This window comes from Conger conger, chromosome 14 (genome assembly GCF_963514075.1).
Source record: "Conger conger chromosome 14, fConCon1.1, whole genome shotgun sequence".
NCBI lineage: Eukaryota > Metazoa > Chordata > Actinopteri > Anguilliformes > Congridae > Conger > Conger conger.
Genome location: NC_083773.1, coordinates 18,567,142 through 18,586,797, shown reverse-complemented (window position 1 = coordinate 18,586,797; position 19,656 = coordinate 18,567,142). Strand labels below are relative to the sequence as shown.

At 42.4% G+C, this 19,656-nt stretch overlaps 2 protein-coding genes across 5 annotated transcripts; both read left to right on the top strand.

Annotated features, from left to right (window-relative positions):
- Positions 1-574: 574 nt before the first annotated feature.
- LOC133109895 (acidic mammalian chitinase-like) lies at positions 575-5,369 on the top strand. Its single transcript, XM_061219633.1, has 11 exons — positions 575-599; positions 1,454-1,483; positions 1,946-2,147; positions 2,572-2,628; positions 2,812-2,977; positions 3,140-3,264; positions 3,368-3,491; positions 3,634-3,816; positions 4,147-4,272; positions 4,572-4,710; positions 4,998-5,369. Exons 1-11 carry the CDS (start codon positions 575-577, stop codon positions 5,258-5,260), a joined length of 1,440 nt encoding a protein of 479 aa, XP_061075617.1. The 3' UTR covers positions 5,261-5,369.
- A 506-nt stretch (positions 5,370-5,875) lies between these two features.
- Positions 5,876-10,746, top strand: LOC133109746 (membrane cofactor protein-like). Of its 4 annotated transcripts, none has more exons than XR_009704788.1 (9): positions 5,876-6,168; positions 6,266-6,451; positions 6,930-7,029; positions 7,398-7,471; positions 7,752-7,937; positions 8,628-8,807; positions 9,355-9,393; positions 10,129-10,397; positions 10,524-10,746. XR_009704788.1 is itself a non-coding variant. In XM_061219306.1 (8 exons), the coding sequence occupies exons 1-8, from the start codon at positions 6,090-6,092 to the stop codon at positions 10,532-10,534; spliced, it is 855 nt and encodes a 284-aa protein (XP_061075290.1). In that variant the 5' UTR covers positions 5,886-6,089; the 3' UTR covers positions 10,535-10,746. The 4 variants fall into 4 exon arrangements, 2 of the variants coding, with proteins under 2 accessions (XP_061075291.1, XP_061075290.1); XR_009704789.1 differs by having other exon boundaries at positions 5,878-6,168; positions 10,095-10,397; XM_061219306.1 differs by lacking the exon at positions 10,129-10,397 and having other exon boundaries at positions 5,886-6,168.
- The last annotated feature ends 8,910 nt before the right edge of the window (positions 10,747-19,656 follow it).

Genomic DNA, 19,656 nt, shown 5'->3' with positions numbered 1-19,656 from the left:
GCCAGCACCTTCATCTTAAATGACTTTGCATTGGTTTTTACATTCCAAGAAATATATTCGTATCAATAAAAGTCAGAATTAGTTGCAGTAAGGCCTGTTCTGCAGTCCTCTGTTTATCCGTTATGTTATATTCATACAACATAACGGATTCATATTTATGACAACAGCCATCATACAGTACATTTATGTTATATTTCATATAATTAGCAAACAAGAGTACAGCAACATGCTTACTCTTAATATGTTTTTTTTCCATAGTTTTTTTTTTATATTTGAATGAATGCCAAAAATGATGACCTTGATAAAAACTCACAGAAAGTCAGCCATGTATGCTTTCTATCGCAAGGGCAAATTAAGATTATCGTAATGTTTAGTAAAGTGTCAAAACTCTGTACGTAACACATCTCATGTTTCCACGATCTGCTGAGTGGAAAGTCTTGCAGTAAACACAAAAGACGTAGTGAGACTGATCAAACAGTGAAGAGGGTGGACTTGGAGAGATAAGGGAAATAATCTTGGGACTCAACCATATATAAGGAGAGAGCTGCAGTTGTTTCGTTGTACAGAGGTGACCATGGGCAAGCTACTGATCTGTGTTGGTGAGTGAGCACTTTACTTTTTTTTAAAATACACAGTACTGTACAAAAGTGTTAGGCATGATAGATTTATTTTGTATAAATTTGGTCAAATATGTTTTTTGTTTTCTGCATTCTCAGTTAGAAAATAGCACATTTGCAATTTACAAACATTTGTTTTCCCAAAAATGTTATGTTACAGTAAATTTTGTTAAAAAGATAAGATATTAAGTAATAGTCCAATAAGAAAATTGAACAAGGCTGTCTGGGATTACCTGGAGAGCCAGAAGCAAGGGAGACAGCAAAATTCTGCCAAAGATCTGTGACAAAATATTCAATACGTTTGGTAAAACCTACCAGCCGATTTTCTGATAAAACTGCAGCCTTGTACAAATTGTTGTATTACCATCTTAGTATTATGACAAATTGCATTGCTGTCTATAAATTGTGGTGAAGTAAAGCAAGGCCGAGGACTGAACTAATTTGTCTGAGATAGCATTGTACATTTATGGAACCTTATATTGTGGCATCCCTGCTGAAAACAAACAGCTCCAACCAGGTTTTGAAACAGCTGGTAGCTGGTTGACCGGTTCAAACCAGCTCCATACTCAACATGGTTTGACAAGCTCAAGCTATGTTACGAGACAGCTGGTAGCTGGTAATTTCAGTTGGTCAGCGCTGGGTTTTACACCAGGTATGACATGGCTGACATCTTGAACACTGTCAGTGAGAATGTTGTGTGATTCCTGTTGAAATAGCTGTGAACAGCAGGGAATTCATAAAGACAACACCTCAGTATAAAACGTGTATGAGCGATTGGATTGGATGCCTATTAGTTTTTTGTAAATCTCACTTGCCTCTCCACTTTCTCTCCCCAGGACTCGCTCTCCTGCTGCACGCGCAGCTAGGTAAGTCTTCCCTGCTCCTATAGCTCTATCATTACATCATCACCCGCACTGCTTCAGCTCCATCATTACATCATCACCCACACTGCTTCAGCTCCATCATTACATCATCACCCACACTGCTTCAGCTCCATCATTACATCATCACCCACACTGCTTCAACTCCATCATTACATCATCACCAACACTGCTTCAGCTCCATCATTACATCATCACCAACACTGCTTCAGCTCCATCATTACATCGTCACCCACACTGCTTCAGCTCCATCATTACATCATCACCAACACTGCTTCAGCTCCATCATTAAATCATCACCCACACTGCTTCAGCTCCATCATTACATCATCACCCACACAGCTTCAGCTCCATCATTACATCATCACCCACACTGCTTTAAACATTATGCCAAATGAATGCAGGACAGGAAAACCTTAACACACCCCCCCCCCCCCCCCACATCAGGATCCTCCTATCTGCTGTCCTGCTACTTCACCAACTGGGGGCAGTACAGACCAGGAGCCGGGAAGTATTTCCCCCAAAATGTGGACCCATGCCTTTGTGACCACCTGATCTATGCCTTTGCGTCCATGAACAACAACGAGATTGTGACCTATGAGTGGGATGATGTCAAGCTCTATGGCGAGTTCCAGGCCCTGAAGAACCAGTGAGTTTCACACACCCCGACTGCTCCATCTACGGGAGCATACGACACATGCAACATCACATGTGCTCCACAGGATATTTTCACATATGACCTTCCATGATCCATTGCCATGTTCCAGCATATGACCATCCAGAATACTGCAGTGATCTTAGTGTCAACCCTTTAAGCTGTGAGATCACAAATATAGAACATGATTAGACTGTTATTAACTGAACATTCTAACATAACTGCTGCTAATTAGAAAGCAATGCAGTTCTAGAGCACTGACTTAGAATTTTGCAAGAAAAAAACATTTAAAAAAAACAAAGGGCTTCAAAGGGTTTAATCCATTATGTACTAAAGACTTTTGTCCACTTTTACTTCTAGGCTTGTCTCATCAACAATTTCAGCATCACTTTTACCCCCCTGCTTTTGTCTCCAATAGGAACAGCAACCTGAAGACTCTGCTGGCCATTGGAGGCTGGAACTTCGGGACAGCAAAGTAAGTGTGCACCCATTCATGTCCTTTAACCCTTTAGGGTGTGAGGTCACAAATGTATGATGAATGTTCTAGAAAACAATGAGTCACAGAACACTGATTTAAAATGATAAAAAGAAGAAAACATTCTGCAAAAACATTGCCTTCTCTAGGGTTTAATCCTTTCTCTGTGCCCTCTGAACCCAGGTTCCACGCCATGGTGTCCAGCTCTGGCACCCGCCAGACCTTCATCGCCTCTGTCATCAAATTCCTGAGGCAGTACGAGTTTGATGGTCTGGACATCGACTGGGAGTACCCTGGATCCCGAGGAAGCCCTCCTGAGGACAAACAGCTCTACACCACCCTGGTGCAGGTGGGAAATCCTCACCTGTAGACCTCAGCCTTGATGTCTTTTGTCATGCGAAACAGGTTCTTCCTTGGATGTAGACATGTCCTTGGATGTTTGTTTCTTCTTCACAATGAAAAGTTTATTGATGCACTCTTGTTGATCTCTGTCTCTCTCTCTCATCCCCAGGAAATGATGGCTGCCTTCGAGGCTGAGGGCAAGTCGACCAACCGCCCTCGCCTCATGCTGACCGCTGCCGTGTCTGCAGGAAAGGGCACGATCGAATCTGCATACCAGATTGCTCAGATTGGCCAGTGAGTACAGCCTCCCTTCCTCCAGCTTCTTGACCCCACAGGTACAGATAACCCACTAATGTACCTCCGAACTGCAAATCCCATGCTCCTTTTCTTTCCACAGGGTCCTGGACTACTTCCATGTCATGACCTATGACTTCCATGGCAGCTGGGAGCACCAGACCGGTGAGAACAGCCCCCTGTACAAAGGACCTTCTGATCAGGGCGCTTACATCTACTTCAACGTGGTAAGTGTCCATTTGCATGTCCAAACAAGCCTTCAGCTCTCCTCAGATTCAATATCGCATGACTACATAATTTTTGGCAAACTGTGCGTTGTACATTTTTGTTCATGGATCATCACCATCATCATCATCATCTCCCTGGCAGGACTACGCCCTGAATTACTGGAAGACCAATGGAGCACCTGCTGAGAAACTTCTGGTTGGATTCCCCACCTATGGACACACCTGGAAGCTGGCTGGCTCCAACACTGGGGTGGGAGCTCCTACTGCTGGTCCTGGACCTGCTGGACCCTTCACCAGACAGTCTGGTTTCTGGGCCTACTATGAGGCAAGTCCCTAAGGAGCAAGCCCACGTTTGGCTGTCAGATAAATCAAATTGATTTGAATACTTTGTTTGCCTTTTCAGGAATTGGCTTAGCAAATTTTAAGAGGCTGCACTATGAAGTTAGTGTACTGTGCTACACAGGCATAGTCTTTCAGACAATAGATAAGCAACATAGACAACATATCAATTAATTGACGGTGCGTCAAGGCAGTTCAACAATCTGGTACCGGTTCTCCATACCATTGGGGGGGGGGTTTAATGTGTTCCATGTACAAAGTGCTCGTGGGAGTTTTGCGGCGCTCTCTATAACATGGGACCCTTCCATGTCTCCAGATCTGCACCTTCATCAAGCAGGGGGCCACTGAGGCCTGGAATGCCCCTCAGGATGTGCCCTATGCCTTCAGCACGACCGAGCGCGTCTGGGTCGGCTACGACAACGTCAAGAGCTTCAACATCAAGGTGAGTTTGCGGGTCACCTGCTCTTGGATCGCAGTGCAGTAACTTTTGAGGTCAGGACCTGGGCATATCAAAGGTGTGAGATACGACAATAATAAATTCCATCTTGTGTTATTTCTATAATGATATTTAATGTGTTTATGCCGCTGTGGCAGATGTTTTGAAGTGAGTCACAATCACATCAAGCATCTGAGAGTGAGGTTGCTGGTATGTGATGATGGCATTGACTGTGTAACGGACTGTCAATGATTTAGGAGAAAAGTAGGTTTGCACATTTTTTTCTCCATCACCCCCTCCAACAGATCGATTGGCTGAAGAAGAATCAGTATGGAGGAGCTATGGTGTGGAGTCTGGACCTTGATGACTTCAGCGGGACCTTCTGTGGCCAGGGAAGATACCCCCTGATCAGCACTCTGAAGAGTGGACTTGGCACCGGCCAGAGTCAGTACTACACCTCTGCACTAACACATCTGCCTGTCTACCTGTCCGTGTCTGTCTGTCTGTCTCCCAGTTTGTCTGCATGCCTGTGTCTGTTGATCTGTCAATGGGTGGAATTCTTCAGTTCAATAACTTCACAAGTAACTGTTTATTTTTTTTTGGAGGTTTCCAGAACTATCAGCATTCCCTTCTACATTTGAATGTGTTTTTTTTATTATCATTATTACAAATTTTTTTAAAGGCTGCATGTAAATTTTACCGACATGTCTCTTTACCTTCTCCCCCACTAGGCTGCACTGCCCCCATCAACCCCCTGCCCCCCGTCACCCAGGCCCCCCCTCCCCCTCCCAAGCCCCAGCCTGGCGGTGGTGGCCACAGCAGCGGAGGTGGCAGCGGAGGTAGCGGCTTCTGCGCCGGAAAGTCCAACGGACTCTACCCCGACCCCACCAACAAGAACCACTTCTACGAGTGCAGCCAGGGACAGACCTACCAGCAGCACTGTGCCACAGGCCTGGTCTTCGACACCAGCTGCAACTGCTGCAACTGGGCCTAAGCAGCCGCGGTCCCAACCACCCATCATCCATCTGCAATCTCTGAATTATGCTAAAAAAACCCATTATGTAAAAATAAATTAATAAAAGAAACAAATCCTGCTGAGCAAACTATTTTTGTCCTTGCGTCTGATTTGTATTCTTTAAATTTTTTTTTTTTTTTTTACTTTGGCACTTGAATTCACTCGAGGATGGATTAACTGTCCTTTCTTACTTTCTGTACAGGTAGCTGCCTGTGATGAGATTTTGTACCCTTTGCAAAAAAATAGCAAAACACTTATTTGCATTTTTGAACTTTGTCCAGAGATATTGTAGAGCATTTCTTATGTGACAAAACTCTAACTTGTAATTACGGCCTGAATTTAGGAGTGTAAATTGTTGCATAACAAAAAGAGTCCAAATCAATATTCATGCAAATACCAGCTCAGAAGCCACACAATGCAAATGAAGGGAGTGGGACTTCAGTGGGTAATAAAGGCGATATTCAAAGGGTGAAGTAGTTCAACTACTTTCTGTGTGAAGTCATTGGTAGTTTGTACAACTATGAAGGAAAAAATAATATTATAAAAAACTTTTACATTAAAAATAAAGTGGACTGTCTAAATATTTACAAAAGTGCCTGTCTACAGTGATTTAGGAGGACCAATCAATCTGGCTACTGAAGTTACCTCCAAGCTAATAGGACAGTGTTCTCACACCCCCTTCATGGACCGTAGCTTGGAAACAAGGGGTGACTAGACAGCTGAGTAGTGTTGGCTAACATTAAATAATTCCCTAGTAATTTAGCTAACGTTCATTAAAGTCGGCTAAATCGGCTTGAATTGGAGAAATATGCCGAGGTTCGGGGTTTTCTGGTCACATTTGGTGTCGACCTTCAGTCTGTGCCTTCTACTTGCCGATTGTGCGAAAGGTAAGGACCGTTTCATAACCATGACGATTTATTACTTCATAACTTTCTAGGCAACGTTAACGTACAGATTAACCGCATAAAATCTCGACGTTTCTAGGACAATGCCAGGTACCTTCGTTGAAGCCTGGCGTAGAATTAACCGATGAGAGCGCTGGAATGGACACTTTCCCCGAAGGATCAAATGTTACTCTCCAGTGCGGTAAAGGATATTTAAACACCAGTGAGAGTGGAGTTATAAATTGCACAAATGGAGAATGGACCGCTGAAACACTTCAATGCCAAAGTAATTAACCGTTTGTGCGACGCAAACTCTGGAAAGGGGGGAAGACTGTGTTGAAAGTAACACAAAATGTGTTGTCCTTGACTGGACATCGAGGTCTAGTCATGAAATGACACGTTATGTATCTGTTTTGGTGTGTAAAGAGTTGAGTAAATGCATTCATGTATTTAAATACATGTGTCGTCTCTTCAGTTGTGACAACTTGACAAAGGAGAAATCACAAGTCTTCCTTCCTGCGAATTGTATGTATTCAGTCATCATCCGTTTGTCTTCCTATATTGGGGTGGACAATGTGGAAAATGTCTCCACTGGGTCGATTACTGTATGTTTTATTAAATATTAATGCGGTATACAATTTTAAAGCAGAAGCTGTTTTATGACTGAATGAAAAATATGTGCTTGCGACGCAAGCTCCCGTTATGATCGCTTGGGTAGGTCGCTCCATTTCCGACTTGCCTTAGTTCATGTTTCTATTTATTAGAAAAATCGTGTGGCTCACCTGGGGAGTTGTTAAATGGGAAATTTACCACCCCAGACGGAACGGATTTTGGTGCGACCGCTTATGCTTCTTGTAACCGTGGGTGAGTCTGTGACATTTATATGGAAGTGTTGCAATTGCACCTCTTTTCTCTTTTCCTACTAAGGTTAACATTGCATCATTAAAATACACAGGCAGCTAAGGTCGCAAAACAAACTGCGAAGCACGATCTAATTTGTAGCTTTTGTTTTATGAATGTAACGATGTGTTTTTCAGTACACCAAATGGTCTACCTTCTTATTAACCTTCTCATTATCGTTCACAAATGACAGGAATTGTATCTCAAGGAGTGACGCTACATTGTGTAGATGACAGCATTTGAACTAACGTCTCTAAAGTCATAACAGCACTAACGTTTCATTTTTTTCCTGTTTTTCATGTCTTTGACTGTCTTTTTCTTTATGTTTTCAGCTTTGTCTTGATTGGAACGGCCTATAGGCAGTGTTATGATTTTGGTTGGAATAATCGCATTCCTCTATGTGAAGGTAAGTACGGGCATACACAAACTTCAGATTGTAATTTGTATTGTATTGAGTACATTGTATATATGTGGAACCATCACCTTACCTGAAGGGCTACATTATCGACGATTCAATAGTCTTGAGTTATATATTCGCAATGCTGGTGTTCAAAATGTGTAAACATTTCGTGGTAAACTAACTAGCATTGTGTCTAGTCATAAAATGACACGTTATGTATCTGTTTGGTGTGTAAAGAGTTGACTTAATGCATTCATGTATTTAAATACATTTGTATTCTGTTCAGTTGTGAAATGTGGAGATCCTCCTAAAATTGACAATGGAAAAATCACCAGTCTTCCTTCCGGCGAATTGTATGTATTCAGTGAAATTGTAACCTACACCTGTGACAAAAACTTCAACCTTGTTGGAGACTCACAGCTTGTATGTAATGAAGATGGTAAATACAATGGGACTGTCCCTGAGTGTAAAGGTATTATATTTTAAACATTTTGAGACTTGACCATTGGTTATCATCTGGTTATCGATTGTTATCATCTGTTTGTCTTCCTATATCGGGGTGGAAAATGTGAAAAATTTCTCCACTGGGATAAATGCTGTATGTTTTATTAAATATTAATGCAGTATCAAAGTTGGAAGCAGAAGCTGGTTTAATACTGAATGGAAGAAATATTTCGGTTATATTATTAATTGCTTTATATTTTCTTGATAGACAACCTTATGTTTGTTTAAATATGCAGCTTTACATGTTGCCCATTTGTATGGTTGAATATATTTGAAACCAGCAGACTTGAAAAAAGCACTTATAACTGATCATAACATAAAGGTACACTTGAAAGAACATTTTTGTGCTTCATAATACGGCACAGGCAGAACTTTATTAGTGCTGGATTCGATGTTAATCAGAAAGCTAATATCTAGCCATTAAAATGAATGGTGATTGATGCTAATCAAACATTTATTTTTTCCTTTGACAGGAGGGAAAATTTAATGCATTTTGTATTTTTTGTTTACCACATTTTCCTGCATTTTGCATTAATCTGTTTCAGATTATTGTTTTAAACGACTTAAATTAATTGAATAATTATGGATATTAAGTTTGCTGTACTTTGATGGCTTGCATTCTAAAGTGTTTATATTCAGACATACATTTTTCTTGCAGGTTTGAACTGTCCGACTCCAATAATTGAGCATGCTGATCGGATTGAAGGAGGTCCACCACCCTACAAGCTGAAATACTTTGTAGTCTATCAATGCAGAGATGGCTATGAAATGAGGGGTGAGAGGAAGCTAGTGTGTGAAGCAAACGGGTGGTCATCTGACTTTCCAACCTGTGTTAAAGGTAAGCTTTCCAGAACGTGGGCTCTGCAACTGGGTGTGTGAGTCTGTCCAATTGGGGGGAGGCAATAGCCAAGTGGCTATGGTACATAACTAGGACCTGGAAAGTTGGTGCTTAAAGCCCCAATGTAGCCACAATAAGATCAGTGCAGCTGGTGAGCTAAATAATTGATGTTATGTAGGGGATAAGCCAGCTAGTTCTTTTGATCTCATTGCTCTCTAGTGGCCACTACTGGTCAGAACAGTTACCTGCTGATGCTTTCACCAAGAATATCCTGACCTTGCTATCTTCTGAGTGTAGAAAAAGAGCGAGAATAGGCGTCACGTAAATCGGAGGAATCTTGTGTCTGCCCTCTTCTCCTGAAGTTGGTGGTAGGGTGTGCAGCGGGAGATCAACGGGTTTGTTGAGTTTGGATTGGGGGAAAAAACTCCCAGTGTGTGCTTGCAGAAGAGAGCATTGTCTCAATGGACCTCTTCTGGTTAAATAAAGGATTAAAAGAGAAATAATAATACAATACATTTGAACATTGTTGTATTTCTGTGTTCCATAGTTCCTTCATCAACAACGAAACCCACCGCTACAAAACCAGGTGCATTTTAGCTTTCATTTTAACAAGGTGCACATAGGAGGCTATTCCCTGATGCTGTGCTTTGCTTGAATTTATTTTAAATTACTTTCACAATATTGGGTCTGAAGTACAAAGCAGGCCAATGAGAAAAGTGGAACTCTGGTAGATATTTCAGCAAATGCCCCTCCATGCCTGCAGTAGCGGCCCTGCCCAGCCTGTGAAACCTCCAGTGCATAGAGATGTGGTGTCACAGCCTCCTCCCAGAGAGTGCTAGCTCTTCCGGGCTCTGTTTGCAACCTGACTGCAAAACACCTTCCAACTTGCCTCACCCGTTTTATATACACTGATGTTTTGCAACATTCCGAACTTGCATTTGCAGGTTTGTGTACCGATACATGACTTGGACCTGGATGGTTGGTGCTGCAAGCCCCAGTGTAGCCACAATAAGATCAGGGCAGCTGGTGAGCTAAATGATTGATGTTATGTAGGGGGTAAGCCACCTTTTTCGGTTGAGCGCATTGCTCTCTAGTGGCCACTTAGTTCACCATCAGTTAGATTTTCTATAACTGCCCTTGTCACTATTTAGTCTCAGTTCACACTCCTTTAGTTGCCAGACTGTGAAGTTCCTTTTACCAGAGGTTATTTGTCTGTTCCATCAGTTCTTTTTGAGCCGTCTAGTTTTTGTTATCACACCCAGCCCTGTCTCCTGCCTGTTGCACTAGTTCCTGTCAGCCTTGCCTCCCTGTTCCCTGCCAGCCTTGCCTCCTGCCCTGCCTTGTTGCTTCATTGCCAATCCACATTCACCTGCCTGCCTTGAGGGTTCCTTCGCCTCGGGGATTAGGTGCTGCTGGACCTCCCGCTGTCTGAACAGCACTGCTCTACCTGTCTGGGGGTTTTGATCACCAGCTCCATTCTGTGTGTACTCCTAATACATGCCTCTGTAGAGGAGTGCTTAATTTAACTGTGGTCTGCGTCCGGGTTTTTGGTCCTCACCAGTCCCTCGTCATTACAAAATGGCCAAAAAGGTAACAATTTGATCGAAAATTAAAAATTTAAAGATAATGGAAATGATAATGAACCAAACCTGCATTGTGTTAACATGAACAAATTTAAGAAAAACATGAAAGAACATAAAATGTGTCATTTCACAGGGCTCCCCTAGGACTGAGTTTCAGCGCTGATGTTAGCTGACACACAGAACATGGATTCCAGATATTTTTTCTGCAGTTGGACCTCCACCCACATTCAAAGGAAATTGACTCTGGCTTCGTGGGATTATTGAAGAAAAGTAAGGCACAAAGATAAAGCGGAAAAAAAGAGACTATAACAGCTTGGGCAGTACATGGTAATAAATAAAAAAATATAATAAGCCATTCCCTGCCCCCTTTTGACTTTATTTCACCTGATTTTTTATTTTTTATTTTTAGAAAAGGAGATCAGAGATCAGGCTGTCTGGAAATTATTGTCAATACATGTGTTTATAAACCGCTGATTCCTCCTTACACACACAAAGAGGTCCAAATCTTTGTTTGCATTTTTGCATAAGGACAGCAATAAACAGCTGCTTCTGGATAATAAAATGTAAATGTTACATGTTAACAAAGAATTTACCATTTTGTGAATACTGGCTTTTCATAACTGTTTAATTTCAAAACCTGAATTTGTGCTTCGGGTCTCTGTGTACAAGAACTTATATGATAATGCCTTTTATTGTTGTTCAATAATCAAAATTTTCTGTGTACTTTGATTCACAGTTTTCATAATATTGCACAAGTGGTTTTTGAGTACTAGAATAAAATTGGTTTTCACGGAAGTCTTGAAAAAACAATAAATAATGATAAGTTATTAAATATTCCGAAAAAACTTTGACATTTTAAAATGTAGTCACAGTTAAAAAAGAAAGGTGACTACTAAGGAGCATTTGAGAAAAAAAAAGAGAGATGGGAAATAAGAAAACTCCAGTTGCCTGTCCAAAGGACCTTCTGATCATGGCGCTTACATCTACTTCAACATGGTAAGTGTTTATTTGCATGTCCAAACAAGCCTCAGATTCAATATCGCACTACTACATCGATTTGGCAAACTGTGCACTGTACATTTTTGTCATGGATCATCATCATCATCATCATCATCATCATCTCCCTGGCAGGACTACGCCCTGAATTACTGGAAGACCAATGGAGCACCTGCTGAGAAACTTCTGGTTGGATTCCCCACCTATGGACAAACCTGGAGGCTGGCTGGCTCCAACACTGGGGTGGGAGCTCCTACTGCTGGTCCTGGACCTGCTGGACCCTTCACCAGACAGTCTTGTTTCTGGGCCTCCTATGACGCAAGTCCGTAAGGAGCAAGCCCACGTTTGGCTGTCAGATAAACCAAATTGATTTGAATACTTTGTCTGCCTTTTCAGAAATTGGCTTAGCAGGCTGCACTTGTTCATATAAAGTTAGCATACTGTGCTACACAGGCGTAGACTTTCAGACAATAGATAGGCAACCTAGACAACATATCAGTTAATTGGCGGTGAGTCAAGGCAGTTAAACAATCCGGTACCGGTTCTCCATACCATTGGGGGGGGGGTTTAATGTGTTCCATGTACAAAGTGCTCGTGGGAGTTTTGCGGCGCTCTCTATAACATGGGACCCCTCCATGTCTCCAGATCTGCACCTTCATCAAGCAGGGGGCCACCGAGGCCTGCGGTCCAGGTTCCATTCCAACACATCTGCAATCTCAAACTCCCATTATGTAAAAATAAATAAATGAAATAAACAAATCATGCTGAGCAAACTATTTTTGTCCTTGCGTCTGATTTGTATCCTTTAAAAAAGGATGTTTTTTTTTTTTTTTACTTTGACACTTGAATTCAATCGAGGATGGATTAACTGTCCTTACTTACTTTCTGTACAGGAAGCTGCCTGTAATGAGATTGTGTACTCGTTGCAAAAAATTGCAAAAACCTCATTTGTAATTTTGAACTTCGTCCAGAGATATTGTCCAGCATTTGCTATGTGACAAAAGCTTTAACTTGAAGTTCAGGCCTGAATTTAGGAGTAAATTGTTGCATAACAAAAAGGGCCCAAATCAATATTCATGCAAATACCAGCTCAGAAGCCACACAGTGCAACTGAAGGGAGTGGGACTTTAGTGGGTAATAAAGGCGATATTCAAAGGGTGAAGTAGTTCAACTACTTTCAGTGTGAAGTCATTGGTAGTTTGTAGAACTATGAAGGAAGAAATAACATTATAAAAAACACTTTTAAATTAAAAATAAAGTGGACTGTCTAAATATTTACAAAAGTGCCTGTCTACAGTGATTTAGGAGGACCAATCAATCTGGCTACTGAAGTTACCTCCAAGCTCATCCTCATCACCCTACAGTGTCTTTGATGTTAACCATGAGTGGGTAATCAAGATGGCGACCGCAGCGTCCACTGCTCAAGCGAGTCAAACTTTTAAACGTTTTATACATCTTAATCGCCCTACTTTTCAACGTTTCAATTGCGGATTGCCTCCTATTTTAACTTTTCCACAAAGATGCGTGATTGTCAATCTCTTGCCTGATCGCTTGCTCGTCACGCTGTCACTTCTTGCCTGACGATGGGGAGGGAACCTACTTCCCGACTGCAGGTAGCCAATATCTGCTGTTCTCCGGGTTCCTGGATATTGGCCGTGCCAGAGCCCCATCATCAGCTAGTAAGGATGGGGTCCCTACGTCAAGCTCTTCTGTTGGATTCATCTGGCTGACGCTGATACTCCTCTTGGCCGGTGACGTTGAGCTAAACCCTGGCCCAGCTAGCCCAGCTAGCCTAGCAGCTAGCTTGGACTTTCCTCCACCTGCGCTGCTTTCTTGGGCGGGCCGTGGCGGTCCCGCACTGGCGGCGATTGGCCTGGCGTCTGGGTTGCTGGCTCCTCTGGTCTGCTTCGGTGGAGGTCTGCAGTATCTTCCGGTATGCTGCGGCGGGACTGTTGAGGTGATCGCCGGACTGTCGGCCTATTCTGGCGTTGGTTCATCCCGGGAGGATTTCGCTCCTGCTGCGGTGGTGGCTCGTCTTCAGCCCGGTTCCGTAGCAGGGCGGCCTGCGCTTCCCTACGGCGCAGTTGGGCTTCGGAGCGGCAGCGGACTTTTGTCACAACGTTTGCCTCGAGTACAGCAACTGAGTTGCGGAGCATCAGCTGGCTTCCTGAATGGTCCGGTAAGGATACCACGGCTTTGTGTGTCATCCCCACTATCAGCCCCCTCCCAGTTCGTCTTCCTCGTCGTGCTTCCAGGCCAAGCAGAGCTGTGCAGGGAAACCTGGTGGTTGTTTCTACTGGTATTGCGTTGCCCGGCTCTGCTCCTTCTGCTACTTTGGGATCTAATGATTTGGGGTCACTGCAGGATCTGCGGGCCATAAATGGTTTGAAGCTTCTACATCTAAATTCGAGGAGTTTGCTGCCCAAGTTGGATTTCATTAACTGTATGATTGTCGATGCCGCCCCCGACATACTTGTTATTACCGAATCTTGGTTGCCTGGGAAAATTTCCAACTCGGATGTTTCTATTGCCGGTTTTAATTTGTTTAGATCTGATAGGAGAGCTAAAGGAGGCGGAGTGGCTATATTTGTCAGGGAACACCTAGCCGTACGGGTCCTTGTGTCCTCCACCGCCCCGAAATGTTTTGAGTGTTTAGTTTTAGATGTTTGTTTGGGTGGTGACGTCCATATTGTGGTTGCTGGTGTCTATCGCCCACCCTCTGCGCCAACATCAGCATTAGATGAGTTGGGGAAGGTGTTATCTATGTATGCCTCTTCCGAATTGGTGGTGCTGGGCGATTTAAACATGGACTGGCTCTCTGATAGCTCTACTAGTCTTAAACAGCTCTGCTTAGATTTAGATCTATCTCAACTTATTTTACACCCCACAAGACCAAATGCCAAATCTCCATCTAGATCCACCCTAATTGATATTATATTAACTAATAGGCCATTTAAATATCCTCAGTGCGGGGTGTTGGCACCAGGCATTAGCGACCACTGCCCTATAGCTTGTGTTAGATTCGTCAAAGCTAATAAATCCAATGGTCACCTCATCACAAAGCGTAATTTTAAAGATTTTATAGAACAAGGCTTCTTACATGATTTATCCCACTCTGATTTAGATAAATTATGCTTAATCCCTGATCCCGAGTTAGCTTCTGACCACTTCTCCCATATTTTTAATTCCATCACTAATAAGCATGCTCCTTATAAAAATCTCAGAGTAAAAAATCGCTCTAGTCCCTGGATCTCTGAGGAAGTCATCGAAACCCTTCAACTCAGAGACTCCGCCTCGACTACTGCCAGATCTACTGGTAATCCGACAGACTGGTTACATTTCAGGAAAATGCAGAATAAAAGTAGTAGTATAGTCAGGAAAGCCAAATCTGATTTCTATTTATCTTCATTTGCAAATGCCCAAGGAAACTCAGCCAGTTTTTGGAAAACTGTAAAATCACTTAAATCTGGATCCACCTCTACTCTCCCACCTCAAATTAGCTATGAGAATGATGTAATTTCAGACAAATCAATAATGTGCGACGCATTTAACCAACATTTTGTAGCTTCTGGCCTTCTATTTGATAGGCTATCAGCCAATACGGTCTCGCCGGGACACGTCCATGACCCGTCATTGGCCGAAAACCTTTCGGTCCCCTCCCCTCTTGCTAATAGATTATCTTTTAGACCGGTTAGTGACTATGAAGTTTTCATGGCACTCTCCCATCTGAATATTAAAAAGTCTAAGGGTGAGGATGACATAGCCCCTTATCTTTTGCGTCTCAGTGCTCACCTGGTCGCCTCCCCGCTTGCTCACATTTTTAACCTAAATCCCAACGGTCTGGAAGTCCGCACAGGTCGTGCCCCTGCTTAAAGGGGGTGACACCAGTGACCTAAACAATTATCGTCCCATCTCTAGACTGTGCTGCCTAGCTAAGGTTTTAGAAACCCTGGCAATTGAACAGCTGCAGGCTTTTTTAGACGCATACAATATCCTACACTCACACCAATCAGGATTCAGACCCGGTCATAGCACTGTTACTGCCACTTCCCTCGTCATTAATGATATTGTGAATGGTCTTGATAATCGCCAACATTGTGCTGCCCTCTTTGTCGACCTGTCTAAGGCCTTCGACACTGTTGATCATGGTATTTTGTTAAGTATGTTAGCTTCCATTGGCCTGGATGACCTTTCTCTTAGTTGGTTCTCTAACTACTTGTCTGGGAGAAAGCAGTCAGTTGTTGCTGGCAATCTTAGATCCAGCTCTTTACCTGTTGTTAAGGGTGTCCCACAAGGGTCCATTACTGGTTCAATTTTATTCACTCTTTATATAAATAATATTCTTTTCCCTTCTGTACACACTAATGTTCATTATTATGCGGACGATACAATAATTTACTGCTTTGGTCCCACCCCAGCTCAGGCAGCTGCAAGCCTGCAGTCAGCCTTCGACACATTCCAACGATCTCTGCATGATCTCAAATTAGTCTTAAACTCAAACAAAACTAAATGGATGTTTTTCTCTCGATCGTCAATTGTTAACAATAGCCTTTCTCTCCACTCTCTGCAGGGAGAACTAATTGATTGTGTCGACTCATTTAAATATCTGGGTATTTGGCTGGATACCAAGCTCTCTTTTCGCACACATATTGAACATTTTATAAAGAAGCTGAGGGTTAAAATTGGCTTTCTTTACAGGAATAAATCCTGTTTTTCTCTTCAAACCAGGAAATCCATTGTTCAGTCCCAAGTTATGTCTGTTTTTGATTATGGTGATATTGTGTATATGCATGCTTCTCCTGCCATTTTCAAGCTGCTTGATGCTGTGTATCATAGTGCCCTGCGCTTTGTAGCGGGTGATGGTTTTCTTACTCACCGATGTGTTTTGTACGAAAAATTGGGTTGGTCGTCCCTAACTGCACGAAGAGAGCTACATTCGCTTTTATTCATCTATAAAGCTCTAATTGGTAAACTCCCATCGTATTTATCCTCGCTCCTCATTCACAACTCTATGAGTTGCCGAACACGCTCGCAGTCACACATCAGATTGCTCATTCCGCGCGTGAGGACGGAATATGGAAAGTCTGCTTTTTCTCACTATGCTCCGGACAAGTGGAATAGGCTCCAGGACACTCTAAAATTGGATCATTTTGTTTCTCTAGACTCTTTTAGAGTGCTCCTCGTGGGTACCATGACTGAGAACTACTCGTGTTTTACCTGATTTTTAGTGTCTTATCACTTATTATCTGTTTTTTATAACTTGTTTTTTTTCTGCTCTTATCTTGTCTGTTGCAACCTGTATCTTTTATATATGTTTTTTGTAAACAGGGCACCCTTGAAAATGAGAGCTTGCTCTCAAGGGACTTCCCTGTATAAATAAAGGTCAATAAAGCTAATAGGACAGTGTTCTCACACCCCCTTCATGGACCATAGCTTGGAAACAAGGGGTGACGAGACAGCTGAGTAGTGTTGGCTAACATTAAATAATTCCCTAGTAACTTAGCTAACGTTCATTAAAGTCGGACGGCATATTTCTCTTGAACCGGTGAAATATGCAGAGGTTTGGGGATTTCTGGCCACATTTGGTGTCTACCTTCTCTCTGTGCCTTCTACTTGGCAATTGTGCGAAAGATAAGGACCGATTCATAATCATTATGATTCATTACTTAATAACGTTAGGGAGTCATGTCTTTACGTCATTAGGTAATGTTGGTATAGCGAAGCAACATTTACTTGGTGTTTGCTATGGTTCTAGGTAACGTTAATGTGCAGATTAACCACACAAGATCTTGACCTTTCCAGGACAATGCCAGGTACCTTCGTTGAAGCCTGGTTTGGAATCAACCGATCAGAGTGCTGGAATGGACACTTTCAGGATCAAATATTACTCTCCAGTGCAGTAAAGGATATTCAAAAACCAATAGGAGTGGAGTTATAAATTGCGTAAATTGAGAATGGACCGCCGAAACACTTCAATGCCAAAGTAACTTACAGTTTTTGCGACGCAAGCACTGGAAGGCTCTGTGTTACGAAAGGGAGAAAGAATACGTTGAAAGTAACACAAAATGTGTTGACATTGAGGTCGAGTCATGAAATGACACGTTATGTATCTGTTTTGGGTGTGTAAAGAGTTGACTTAATGCATTCATGTATTTAAATACATTTGTATTCTGTTCAGTTGTGAATTGTGAAGATCCTCCTAAAATTGACAATGGAAAATCACCAGTCTTCCTTCCAGCGAATTGTATGTATTCAGCGAAGGTGTATCCTACACCTGTGACAAAAACTTCAACCTTGTTGGAGACTCACAGCTTGTATGTAATAAAGACGGTACATACAATGGGACTGTCCCTCAGTGTAAAGGTATGATATTTTAAACATTTTGAGACTTGACCATTGGTTAGAACTCATCAGAATACTGAAACTAGGAAATGCTGCATTGTTATCATCCGTTTCTCATCCTATATTGTGGTGGAAAATGTGAAAAATGTCTTCATTTAGGTTATATTATTAATTGCTTTTTATTTGCCTGGCAACCTCATATTTGTTTAAATATGCCATTTCCGGCAAATATTTCCATGTTGCCAATTTGTATAGTTGAATTGGGGTCTCGGAGGGTTCTCGGAGGGAACAAATGGTCTCAGGCGGGCACGGGGGTCTCGGAAGGGAGCTTGGGTCTCGGACGGAAACGAGAGTCTAGGACGGAAAAACGGGGGTCTCGGAAGGGAGCTTGGGTCTCGGACGGAAACGGGGGTCTCGGACGGAAAAACAGGGTTCTCGGAAGGGAGCTCGAGTCTCGGACGGAAACGGGGTACTCGGACGACAACAGAGGTCTCGGACGGAAGGAAGGGAGATCGGGGGGGTCTCGGAGGGAAGGAAGATCGGGGGGGTCTCGGAGGGAAGAAGATCGGGGGGGGTCTCGGAAGGAGCATGGGGTCTCGGAGGGTTCTCGGAGGGAGCAAGGGGTCTCAGACGGGCACGGGTCCGGGGTCTCAGGTGGGCACGGGCCCGGGGTCTCTGCGGCTTTTGATCACCACACCATTCTGTGTGTACTCCTAATACACGCCTCTGTAGAGGAGTGCTTAATTTAACTGTGGTCTGCTTGTGGGTCCTCACCAGTCACCCATTATAACAAAATGGCCCCAAAGGGAACAATTTGATAGAAAATGAATAATTAAAAGATAATGGAAATGATAATGAAACAAACCTGCATTGTGTTAACACGAACAAGTTTAAGAAAAACATGAAAGAACATAAAATGTGTCATTTCACAGGGCTCCCCTAGGACTGAGTTTCAGCGTTGATGTTAGCTGACACACAGGACATGGATTCCAGATATTTTTTCTGCAGTTGGCCCTCCACCCACATTCAAAGGAAATTGGCTTCATTGGGTTATTGAAGAAAAGTAAGGCACAAAGATAAAGTGGAAAGAAAGAGACTACAACAGCTTGTGCAGTACATAGTAATGAATAAAAAAATAGAATAAGCCATTCCCTGCCCCCTTTTTGCTGTTATTCCCTTTTGACTTTATTTCACCTGATTTAAACTTTTTTTTTTTTAGAAATGGTGATCAAAGATCAGGCTGTCTGGAAATGATTGACAATACATGTGTTTATAATCCGCTGATTCCTCCTTACACACACAAAGTGGTCCAAATCTTTGTTTGCATTTTTGCATAAGGACAGCAATAAACTGCTGCTTCTGGATAATAAAATGTAAATGTTACATGCTAAGAAAGAATTTACCATTTTGTGAATACTTGCTTTTCATAACTGTTTAATTTCAAAACCTGAATTTGTGCTTCGGGTCTCTGTGTACTAGAAGTTATGTTAGTGCCTTTTATTGTTCAATAATCACAATTTTCTGTAAAATTCAGTAAAATTAAAGGTCACATGGAAACACGCCATCAGTCAGTACTATTACATTTGAAATGTGTCATCTTCATTAATAAGTTTAAGTGGGTGTGACCCAGCATGTCACAGAAATCAAGTCCTTTTTTCCACATGGCATGATTCAAAACCCCACCTGTACTAGGAATGTTGTACTTTGGTGTTTCTGCAAACGTCAAAGTCTGATTTACCGCTGGGTTCTTTAAGAAGTAATGCATTCATTGATTTACTTTAATTGCATTAATTAAAGTATTTCACAAATTTACCGTGAAAATTCCTGCAAAAGGAAACAATGTTTATATTAATGGTAATAGCTCATAGCTCGAAAGGGAACAAGCTCCTTTCGGATCGTTGTTAGTTGTTACCGAAGGATAAAATCTG

Bases quoted from the DNA above. Each gene is read 5' to 3' on its own strand.
- LOC133109895 (XM_061219633.1), top strand. From the start codon at position 575: ATGGGCAAGCTACTGATCTGTGTTG. The intron at 3,265-3,367 runs GTGAGTACAGCC...TTCTTTCCACAG, and splicing joins CAGATTGCTCAGATTGGCCA to GGTCCTGGACTACTTCCATG. The intron at 3,492-3,633 runs GTAAGTGTCCAT...TCTCCCTGGCAG, and splicing joins CTTACATCTACTTCAACGTG to GACTACGCCCTGAATTACTG.
- LOC133109746 (XM_061219306.1), top strand. From the start codon at position 6,090: ATGCCGAGGTTCGGGGTTTTCTGGTCACATTTGGTGTCGACCTTCAGT. The intron at 7,030-7,397 runs GTGAGTCTGTGA...TTATGTTTTCAG, and splicing joins TATGCTTCTTGTAACCGTGG to CTTTGTCTTGATTGGAACGG. The intron at 7,938-8,627 runs GTATTATATTTT...TTTTTCTTGCAG, and splicing joins GACTGTCCCTGAGTGTAAAG to GTTTGAACTGTCCGACTCCA.